Genomic DNA, 11,056 nt, shown 5'->3' with positions numbered 1-11,056 from the left:
TCGCTGGCAGTTGTATAACTGAAAGATGGTTGGGACAATCATCGTGTCAACCTCATTTGCAGCTTATCTTGGTTTTGTTGACAAAAGTCATAAACAACTCTTGCTACAGTTCAAAACATCGGAGAACTTTGAAGTAATTTAATCGTTGTAATCACACAATAAAGTATCGGAATGATGGATTCTTAATTTCCGCAGCAGTATTTACCATCTCTGAACTGATAATGTTCTAATAAAGTACCCCATAAATATTACGAGACCTTTAATGGTAAAAATAAAACCAGATAATAACAAAAACACAAAGACAAACATTGTAGCGCCATGTGTTACGCATATGATAAGGAAGATTCATATCCCTAAGGAAGAATTTAAAGCACTGGTTTCTTTAGTTGCGGTCGAGTTGTACAAAATGCATTTGTGTTTTATTGTAGTTGGAGTGTTGATAACGTCAATTCATGCAACTAACGAAAAAATTAACTTAGAAACGTTGAACAACTACAGTGAATTTCTTAATTTTGGTGTGAAAAAACTCAAATTGAAGAAAGAGTCGTTAGAAAACGCTATTATCAAATCTAAAGTTGACGTTCTTGGCGAGATTTTTAAGAGAAATATTGATAGTTTAAAACATGCGGGAAAATTAGAAGTGCTGTTTCTAATCGATGCGTCGTCTAGCGTTGGAAAAGACAATTTTAGAAACGAACTGAAGTTTGTTAAAAAATTGTTGAGTGATGTGACAGTTGATTACAATCACACGAGAGTTGCCATTGTTACATTCAGTTCTTCCGTGGTAAGTTATGTTTAACAACAATTTATTTACTGCTACCAATCTATCTGGAGTTTTCTGAGTCTTCGATTGGTAAGCAAATAACTTAATTAACAAAGAAATTCATGTTGACAATGTTTTAAAAAAATTTGCTGTTTCTAAAATTGTTACAAATTTGAGAACGCATGATTGGATTGATTGTGCTTTCAATAGAAATGTTGACTAAATACTTGAAAAAAATAGCTGCTTACATTTCTTATTATTTTTCAAATTTTTTATTAAACAAAGAAGATTATTTTTGCCTTTTAATTGTAAAGCTTCTATTTTATTTAACTTTTCCAAAAAGTGGATCATATTTTGTAATTTCGTTAAAAAATACTCCCTATACAGTATAGAGTCCAGTGAACCCTTATACGTTATACCACTAAGTTAATCTTGTAGTTTAAAAAATGTGAATTTTATTTTTATTCTATAACTAAAAGTCACAAGATAATAAATCTAGATGTTCGTAATACTTACTTAAGATGGCAAAAACATAAATAAATATAATTTAACAGGATATGAATCAGTTTTTAATTTCTATATAATATATTTTCCGATATATCTATACTTGTGAATATCATTAAAAAATTACTATTTTATTAAATTCACTACTTCAACCACAACTTAAGAATCACCCATTAACTTCGAATTAATGTCACTGGCACAAATTCGAAAATATCCTCGAAAATTGTTACATATTTTTGGTGTAATACATTGGAATTTTAATGTACATACACAAAACATATCCGGTGATCATTTAAATTTGCAATTATGTATTATACGAAAACTAACGAGGTGGTCACACATTATTTCCCACGTGTGCTCATATCTGTCACATTAAATTCTCATGAAACTCAATAATAAAAATGAAATACTACACCACATCTATCGTTCGAAATCGAAACAAGTCTTCTACCTTACCTTTCTAAACCATGGTTCAGTTTGTGTGTGTATTTACAGTCAAAATCATTAAAAATCTGAGATCGTAATTGAATGATTCAGATCTACGGTTTTCTCTTTTGTTCGACGTCCAATTTAAATAAGCATGCGATATAATATGTCCCTTCTAGCAAAATATTTAATTTATAGAAAGAAAGTATAATTAAAGCGGTTTTCTGGAGGAGCTCTCTATTGGTCTAAGTTTATTTAAATAGAAATTCCCTCACCCTTGAAATTCAGGCGAACAAATACAGATTCTTCGAAAAATAATAACATTTTAGAAAAAGTAGTATGTAGTATTGAGCAAATACTATTTAAAAACCGTGGCATGTTCTTGTATATGGTGCTAATTACCTCTGAATTTCAACAGTATTAGCAACAACAGTGAGCCAAGTAAAGAAGAAATATTAGATATATATATATTGTGTAATATATTATTACACAAATTACCACATCTTTCTGGAATCAGGGTACCTTAAAAATGCGACCATTAAATTGCTTAACTCTTTCACGATTATTCGTTTATTCATTTACCAAACAAAATAATACAACATTTACCATAACGCCGGTTTTAACGCACCGACGGTAATTAATTAACTTTAGAATAAACATTAGAGAAAGTTTATTTAACGCAGTAAGTTACACGATGATTAAATTTTGCCAACAATTAGAAATATCAGTCCTATGAAAAATTCATCTTTAAACCTTTCACTGTTTCAGAGTATAAACATTGACCAAATAAGTGAACCAAGAATTGAAAACAACAAGTGCTTTCTACTGAATAAATTACTTAATAAAATAGAATACTCCGGTGGAGGAACTTCCACCCACAACGCTTTTAAAGTTGCTAAAGCAAGTTTTCCTTCCACCGTTATGTTCAGCGTTAACAGTTTCGTTACAGGAAATCTTTCAACGCAGCCGTAACGATTCGCAAAAGGTTCTATTTCTAATAACTGATGGTTTCTCAAATGGTGGAGACCCAATACCCTTAGCCAACGATTTAAAGAAAGCACAAGTTAAAATTTTTACCATAGGAATACAAAATGGGAATTATAGAGAACTTTACGACTTGGCTTCATCCCCCGGGGAATTCTACAGTTACTTATTAGACAGCTTTCAAGAATTTGAAAGTTTGGCTCGGCGAGCGTTGCATGTAGGCTAGTATTTAACACGCGGTTAATTGTGAAAATTACTAAATAAAGTAACTCTCATTTTTAGATCTCAAAAGTGGCGATTACATTCCTTTAGGGATTAATAGCCCGTGTGCTGGACTATGTGAAGATGGGGACTGCTGCGACAAAAATGCTCTGTGTACCTGTGGGACCACCACTGGGCACTATTCTTGCATATGCCAGCCAGGATATTATGGGACAGGACTTAGGAACTCTTGTTCTCGTAAGTGATGTCATTACCTCACTAGTTTTTATTATTTATTATATTCATTGTTACTCAGTCTGGCTCTTAAGTAAACATAATTTTTAATCCTGTTATTTAGCTTGTCCTGCGGGACACTATTCCGATGGTCCCCACTTTTGTCGTCCTTGCCCAGATGTGCATCACACAACCATACCCCCAGCTCACAGTATCGAAAACTGCACCTGCAAAACCGGCTACGTCTCCACCAAGGATAATAGTTGCAAAAGTAACCGTAAAAACCATTAACGACTTTTTCAATAATTATTTTAATTGGTAGCCCTCAAGTGTCCCAAATTGTCTACACCCCAGCATGCTTACTTCGTCAAAAAGAGAGACTGTGGCAACGTGCTTAACAGTGCATGTGGAATCAGGTGCGAAGTTGGTTATACTTTGGTAGGGAACAGCATAAGGCTATGCCAAAAAAATGCAAGTTGGAGTGGCGAACAACCATCATGCCAAGGTTATCTGCTACATAATCAAAAACACGATGTAGTAATATTTATTTTCAGTAAAAACATGTACAAAGCTGACACCTCCAGCTTATGGGTCAATGATATGCTCACACACTGATCTTGGTATCACATACAATGAAACCGAAGAAAACCTTCCTGTCGATACTGTATGCACCTTTACCTGCCAAGACGGCAAAACCTTGATCGGGTCAAGTCAACGAACTTGTTTACCTCTAGCGAGATGGGACGGTCTAAAAACGTCGTGTAAACGTTAGTGCGATGACCTTTTAACGCCATTCTTATTGTTTTGTTTTTTTTCTAGAAATTAAATGTCCGAAACTTCCGCCGGTCAAAAACGGTAGAATTGAACCCGAATCGTGTATGATCGGGCGCCAATCGTATGGAAAAAAGTGTAAAATTATTTGCGACGATGACTTTAAATTAGAAGGTCCTGAAGAGAAAACGTGCACCAGTAACCATGGTTTATGGGACACTCCTTTCGAAAGTACCATATGTAAGGACGTTATATCACCAAAGATTACTTGTCCGCCAAATGTAACTACGAGCGCTCTACCAGGGAAAAAATTTGGTACAGCCTCTTGGAAACGTCCAGAAGTTGTAGACAACGCCGACCTGGATGTTTCGGTTTGGATGAAACCCAGCATCAAAAATATCACAGCTTTTAAGTTCCCGATTGGTAAAACCCAGGTTACATATTTCGCACAAGATGCCTTCCAAAATAGAGCCAAGTGTATATTCTTCGTTATCGTTGAAGGTTACTTTTGTATTATGTTACAATTAAGTAATAACGATTTTTTTTACTTTTAGATACTGAAGCACCCATTATTGATGATTGCACTAGTCCACCTACCTTTTTAACAAACGAAAATAGAGGTACCGATATCACTTGGGACGAACCCAATATCTTTGATAATTCTCAAAATGTCACAGTAACCTTCACTAAAATAAATCGGAAAATATTTACTCACTTGATAATTACAGATACTGCGAAGCCATGACTTTGGGAACTTTCCGCTTGGTACCACAGTTGTTACATACACAGCAACCGATGGTTCAGGCAATGAAAACACGTGCTTAATAAATATCACGGTTGAAGGTATTTGGTAAAATTAGAAAATTAGGCACGTGCTTGGTCGACGCGTTTCGCCAACAAAGTTGGTACTATCAGTGAAAATTATGCCAATTTTTTGGTGAAATATGTCGATCTTGTATCACGTTTTGACGTTATCATATAAAACGATTTTATAAAAATTGTAGCGGCCCACTGTGAGGCACTTTTGGATCCAATTTATGGGTACAGTGACTGTTCATCCCATAATGACGGAATGCAGTGCGTTATAACATGTCAAGAGGGTTACGCAGTACCACTAGCACAACCTCAAAATTCCGCAGAGGATAGTTCCGTTAGTTTCATGTGTAATGATTCGGAATCAATTTGGTACAATCAAGAAGGTTTGATGTTTCCTGAATGTTCTGGTAATTAGTTCTATGACAAAATCCGTTTAAATTCACCCAAAATTTTAGTGACCGAAGTACCGAAAGAAATCGAACAAAATGGCAGCATTGACGTAATATCCGACATAGACAGTTGCAACAACACTGAAAAATTAAATGATGTAAGAGTCAGTTGCGCAAAATTTTTCACAATAGTTTATAGCGTTTACTTTAGTTGGAAAATGACATTAAAATAACCTTGCAAGAAATGACCTGTGAGGACAACTGCACGGTAAACACAGATACTACGTGTTTGGAGGAAGAAATAGATGAAGAAACGACAAACATTATTAAAAGAGACACCACATTTGAAGAAGTCCCGCACAAAAATACCAGCAGACGTCGAGCGAAGAAGAAAAAAATTAACGTTAAATTCCAAGTGAAGGGCAAATACGTAAATCACACTGAAGAAACTCAAAATGTTAATCTTGGTGCTCACAATATTTCCATTCACTACTACAAACCCAGATTTATTTGTCCCTCTGGTTTCGTACCTAGAAAGAACAGATGCGGTAAAACAACTTTAATTTTTGTTGAAATTTGATTTCTCTTTTTAGTACAATGTCCTAGAGGTACCTTTCATAACGTGACACGAAATAGGTGTCAAAGCTGTCCACTTGGGTTCTACAATGACGACTTGGGGCAAATCGAGTGTAAATCGTGTCCTTTACATCATTCAACCAGAAAGGTACATTCGAAAAAAGCCGACGATTGTAAAGGTTCGTTCAAGTGAAAATAATTGCACTGGTTATAAACGGATGTTCTGATTTTAGAACAGTGCCTACCAGGTACTCATGCTCGGCGAAAAGTGATAAAGCAGTCTAGGCGTCACCACAACGTGACTATAGAAAGGACGACTTTGAGACCATACTGTCGTTCGTGTAGCATAGGGTACTATCAATCACAATTTGGCCAAAGAAAATGTCTTCCTTGTCCTAAAGGTTATACCACGTTGTCTGCAAGATCAGTCAGCTTGAATCAGTGTGTACCAACAGCTGAAGAAATGTGTGCAAAAATTCCTGGGATATGTAACACCGGCAAGTGTATGGAACATGATAACTATCAATATACTTGTGAATGCCCACAGGACTATATAGGTGAGTATTCGTGTACAGTGTGACGAAAACGACTAATACTAATCACTTTAAGGATCGCACTGTGAGAAAAAAGTATCACGATGCGACTCAGATCCTTGTCTGAATAACGGGCTTTGCAGAGAAACGGACACCGGTTTTGAATGTTTGTGTCCTAAAGGGTACTCAGGAACTTTATGTCAGGAAATCGAAGAAAAGTGCCTTTTAATATGTTTGAACAATGGAACATGTCACTATAACGAACCAGATGATTACTTTTGTTGGTGTCCTCCTGGTTTTGGAGGGGAAACATGCGAAACCAAACTCAACTACTGTACCAAAAATGTCTGTGAAAATAATGGTACTTGTGCCGACGACATGAGCGGTTTTCGATGCGAATGCTCAAACGGGTTCATTGGAAAACGGTGTAATATATTACCTTGTGATTATAAACCTTGTAAAGGTAATAGTATCTGTGTAAACATATTAGACGCAAAGGCTACTAGAAACAGTTACAGGTACATAATTAAAAAAAAAAGGTTAATATATCATTACGTGTACTGTTTTAGTTGCGTTTGCCCCGAAGGTTACACCGGCAACTTATGCAACGAAAAAATTGATTTTTGCACAAATTTGCCGTGTTTAAATGGAGGTATTTGCTCTAGTAACACCGTATCCTTCGAGTGCTCTTGTCCCCGTTTTTACTATGGAAGAAGGTGTGAATTTCGGCGTCGCTCCGACTACGTTTTACATTTTCAGAAATTTTCAACCACCGATTATGTGAAATTAAGCGGTTTCCAACAGAATCTTAGCGAAATTACGGCTTGTTTATGGATGCAAACTCGAGATAACGTCAATTATGGAACTCTCCTCTCTTACGCAACTAAAAATTATGATAATGCGTTCACGTTAACAGACTATACCGGGTATTTTTCTTGACCCCAATTATCGACATGTCTTGACATTGAATTGCAGATTGGTTTTATACATCAATAACTACCATGTCGTGACCGATGTTTTCTTGAACGATGGGCTTTGGCATCATGTTTGCGTGTCTTGGGAAAATTCGAAGGGTGTATACCAGGTGTACGTTGATGCTTTTATAGCAAAAAATGGCACAGCGTTAGCTCGCAACACAGAAATTAAAGGTAAGCAGAGTTGCGTAATAAATTCTGCAACGTCATTTCTGCTGTTGTAGGAGATGGCAATATGGTAATTGGTCAAGAACAAGATATGCTCGGGGGGCGTTTCAGCCAATCAGAAACGTACATTGGGAAAATGGCACACATAGATGTATGGTCAAAACAGTTATCGTTGAAAGAAATTTCCATGCACATGAGTGACTGTGCAAACACAAACTTCGGAGATGTTTACGGGTGGCCTGATATACAAAATCACGTCGAAGGAAATGTTCAGATAGAAAATTCTTCGTTTTGTACGAAGTGTGAAGATCTTAAGCCTCTTTACAACGGAATCATAGATACTGTTGACAATGTAGCTTATTATAAGTGCTATAAAGGGTTCTATTTAAGTGATGCGTCATATGAGAACGGCCGGAAATGTACTAAAGCAGCAAAATGGGAAGGGCGCTATGAGCCATTTTGCAGAAGTATTAGATATATCTTTTTTGGTTAAAACTAATTATTCTATAAATAAATTGTAGGAGTTTATTGTGGCGCTCCTGGTTACTTGAGAAATGGATATATTATTGGTACCAATTTTTATTTTCGTGACAAAGTTGTATATAGATGTTACGAAGGTTACAATTTGGTTGGTAACACTGCTAGTGTGTGTTCAGAAAATGGTACTTGGTATCCAGAAAAACCGTACTGTGCTGGATTACAATGCACTGCCTTTAAAAAACCAGAGAACAGCAAGTTGATCATTTTGGCTGATCATAGCTACGAGGATTTTATAGAAAATGAGTCAACTTTCGACATTAGCACACAAGTTGAAGTTACTTGTGACATAAAAGCGAAATTGATTGGAGAAAATGTTCTAACGTGTGAAGCAAATGGTAAATATAACAATATTTTTATTTTCAGGACGTTAAAAACGACTTATTGTTGTAATTAGCTTAGCTTCAGCGGTATTAGTTTAACATGCTCTTTATAAACCATTATTGTAGGTAGTTGGAGTGTTCCTCCGCCACAATGCGTTCTAGAACCAACAACAACAACTACCACTACTACAACTACTACGACTACGACCACCACTACTACTACTGTATCTCCCGTTAAATCTCAAATAAGTTGTGATATTTCCAAAGTACCACCAGCACCAGACAATGGATACGTTGTTCTTGACACAATGTACGCTCTAGGCAATGGAACTGGAGACATAGTTGAATATAAATGCCGAATTGGTTATAAACTCTCTGGTGAAAATTATACTACCTGTATAATTGACGGATATTGGACTGAGCCAAATATTACTTGCATTCGTAGGTTCCCGAACTCTTGCAATCCATAATCCATAAAAATATACTTTTAGCTATTGAATGTCCACCACCAGCGTTTGACAAAATGGTTATCAAAGGTGATCTTAAAGACAACGACAAGTACTTCTTTGGGAATATGATCAAACTGGACTGTATAGAAGGTTACAAAATATTTGGAGATGGTTCAACTCGCTGTTTAGCCAATGGACGCTGGAGTCGTATGCGAGCTAGATGTTCAAGTAGGTTAACTGACTTTAATTTGCTTAAGTGGATATGGGAGCATCAAAGTGAAAAGACACTCAGCTGAATGTAAGAAGAAAACTGAATAATGTTTTTATTTAATTTGTAGAAAAATCATGCCGCAAACCTGCTGTTAAGGAAACAACCATTATAGAAGGAAATTCATATCTGTTTGAAGACAAGGTAACGCTAATCTGTCCCAACAAAGCTCACTACATTTTAACTTGTAACAGTTCTGGTGTGTGGGTGGGAGACAAAGATAACAGCTGTTAGATATATTACCATAGTCAAAAATTTATTATAACAACAAATTTTTATAAACCCCGTTAGTTAATTCGTGGTCTGAGATTTTTTAAATGCATTTATAGTAAAATAAAGTGATTTACTCAGAATGTGTGGCTTCCCATTTCCGAACTTCTTCAACAATTTTACTTATATTATTATCACAGACGCGACAACACCCACCGATGTATTTGACTCCCAAATTTAACCAAGTAGGAATATATTCTTCTAGTTTCTCATCGTTATTATCCCATCTAAAAAGACATTGATAAAAATATAAAATCGGGTTTCTAGCAAAATTACCCCAAAGCTGAATCATACTTTTCTCCACTGTTGGCATAAACTATCAAAGGAATATCTGTAACTTCTTTTATAAGAGGCTCCACTGCGTGTGGTGCTATACAATTCACCCCCACAGCTATTATTTGATCTGGATTTAATTTGTAGCAAGAAGTTACAGTATCTTTAAAATTATCTCCATGAGCAGTGGAAACACCATCAGTCTACAAGAAGTAATTTTAAAAATGAGTTCAACAAAACACGTTTGGCCTTTTAATGTTTAAATAACTTGAAACTGTTGGCGACATTTTAAAGGGCGGGAAATGTGTTTACAGCTATAATTTTCAACTATATGTCACATGTTCATCACATAAGCATGGCTTCAATGATCTGATTAATTGCATGTCAACATATTACTTTGGATTAAGACGACTTTTCATAAATTGAGCTACATTGTGCATTGTGGGTTGCATATTTTTACTGAACTGTGAACTCAAAATCATTTTAAAAGAAAGTGTGAATTATGTTTGAAAATAAAAACTTGGAAAAGACTTTCTCCATATCTAAATATTTACTGCAAAAATTTTCATTTGCAATGATTCAGAATTTAACTAACAACTGGAACAACATGGGATTAGAGGAAAATTACTGACTTCATTAAGTGCCTAAGCAGTTTGTTGACACTGATGCTTAATTTGTTAAATAATTGTAGTTTATTTCATACCCGGCAGCTAAAAGAAAGCCAAGCCTTAATATCTGGGTAATCTTTGATAATATTCACTATGACCTCTGCCTCTTTCTTACTGGGAATTGTTTCGATAGCCAACAGATCTACACCACCTTCAATTAAAGCTGAAATTCTTGGTTTATGATAGTTTTGTAAAACTTCAATTGTTGTTTTATCAGTATAATAACCATTATATTCAGATCCATCATGCAAATGCGCACCATACGGCCCCACAGACCCAGCAATTAAAGGTCTTGTGTCACCTACTCCACATTCATTAGATTATGATAACAATAAAGTGTTACACCCACCTGATATTATTCCCTCCTTTCGTGCCCTTTCGATGGCTGTTTTGGCCAGCGAAACGGCTTTTTTAATAAGTTCATAACCTTCCTCTTTAGTGTAGTTTAAATACTTTATAAAACCAGGAATACTAGCTTGGTAAGTATTGGTTTCTATTATATCACACCCAGCTGAAATTGAAAACTTGGGATGAAGAAATTGTCTACAATTTGGTAGTACCTTTTATATAGTCTAAATGCACTTTAATAACAGCCTCTGGTTCACTTGCCAAAGATCTAGCGCTCCATAAAGGATCCCCATCGAGAGATTTTGATACATATTTATCCAATTGGAAGCCAAAGGAGCCATCCAAAATTGTAATTTTCTTATTTACTCCTTTCAACATCTGTACAAATTGACATTTATATTTAAACAGTTTATTGACGTTTCCGTCCGCAGCAACCGTACTGTCGACCAGTCTAACGGAAAGATTAACTAAACAAATGAAAAATAAAACAATGCGCAGAACTATTTACATAAAATACAGAAATCTCTTCTTTAGGATTATGTAAATCGTGATAATAATTTTGTATTTTAAGTAATTTTAAA

The 11,056-nt window shown here is 35.5% G+C and overlaps 2 protein-coding genes across 3 annotated transcripts; one reads left to right on the top strand and one right to left on the bottom strand.

Moving 5' to 3' along the window:
* Window positions 1–25: 25 nt before the first annotated feature.
* LOC135128953 (sushi, von Willebrand factor type A, EGF and pentraxin domain-containing protein 1-like) lies at window positions 26–9,269 on the top strand. 2 transcript variants are annotated; one of them, XM_064056042.1, is made up of 23 exons: window positions 26–133; window positions 2,462–2,593; window positions 2,643–2,898; window positions 2,960–3,136; window positions 3,237–3,383; window positions 3,435–3,617; window positions 3,667–3,879; window positions 3,932–4,384; window positions 4,438–4,559; window positions 4,612–4,726; window positions 4,888–5,106; window positions 5,155–5,246; window positions 5,300–5,636; window positions 5,682–5,843; window positions 5,898–6,221; window positions 6,274–6,715; window positions 6,767–7,123; window positions 7,173–7,345; window positions 7,396–7,806; window positions 7,861–8,214; window positions 8,326–8,640; window positions 8,691–8,876; window positions 8,987–9,269. In XM_064056042.1, exons 1-23 carry the CDS (start codon window positions 26–28, stop codon window positions 9,148–9,150), a joined length of 5,442 nt encoding a protein of 1,813 aa, XP_063912112.1. In that variant the 3' UTR covers window positions 9,151–9,269. The 2 variants fall into 2 exon arrangements, with proteins under 2 accessions (XP_063912112.1, XP_063912105.1); XM_064056035.1 differs by having other exon boundaries at window positions 42–784.
* Window positions 9,152–10,998, bottom strand: LOC135128989 (uncharacterized). The gene is made up of 6 exons (XM_064056073.1): window positions 10,984–10,998; window positions 10,688–10,926; window positions 10,477–10,638; window positions 10,163–10,428; window positions 9,463–9,662; window positions 9,152–9,413 (listed from the first exon to the last, which is right to left on the bottom strand). The coding sequence occupies exons 2-6, from the start codon at window positions 10,851–10,853 to the stop codon at window positions 9,260–9,262; spliced, it is 948 nt and encodes a 315-aa protein (XP_063912143.1). The 5' UTR covers window positions 10,854–10,926; window positions 10,984–10,998; the 3' UTR covers window positions 9,152–9,259.
* Between the last annotated feature and the right edge of the window lie 58 nt (window positions 10,999–11,056).

The sequence above is a fragment of the Zophobas morio genome, unplaced genomic scaffold (genome assembly GCF_036711695.1).
Source record: "Zophobas morio isolate AGI-343-1 ecotype UQ-CSIRO unplaced genomic scaffold, CSIRO_AGI_Zmor_V1 ptg000002l, whole genome shotgun sequence".
Taxonomy (NCBI): domain Eukaryota; kingdom Metazoa; phylum Arthropoda; class Insecta; order Coleoptera; family Tenebrionidae; genus Zophobas; species Zophobas morio.
This window is presented reverse-complemented; position numbering and strand designations above follow the sequence as displayed.

Coding starts and splice junctions, on each gene's coding strand:
- LOC135128953 (XM_064056035.1), top strand. CDS start 263: ATGGTAAAAATAAAACCAGATAATAACAAAAACACAAAGACAAACATT. Junction 3,384..3,434: donor CAAGGATAATAGTTGCAAAA/GTAACCGTAAAA, acceptor TTTAATTGGTAG/CCCTCAAGTGTCCCAAATTG. Junction 6,716..6,766: donor GCTACTAGAAACAGTTACAG/GTACATAATTAA, acceptor GTACTGTTTTAG/TTGCGTTTGCCCCGAAGGTT.
- LOC135128989 (XM_064056073.1), bottom strand. CDS start 10,853: ATGTTGAAAGGAGTAAATAAGAAAATTACAATTTTGGATGGCTCCTTT. Junction 10,639..10,687: donor GCATTTAGACTATATAAAAG/GTACTACCAAAT, acceptor TTTCAATTTCAG/CTGGGTGTGATATAATAGAA. Junction 9,414..9,462: donor AAGTATGATTCAGCTTTGGG/GTAATTTTGCTA, acceptor ATGTCTTTTTAG/ATGGGATAATAACGATGAGA.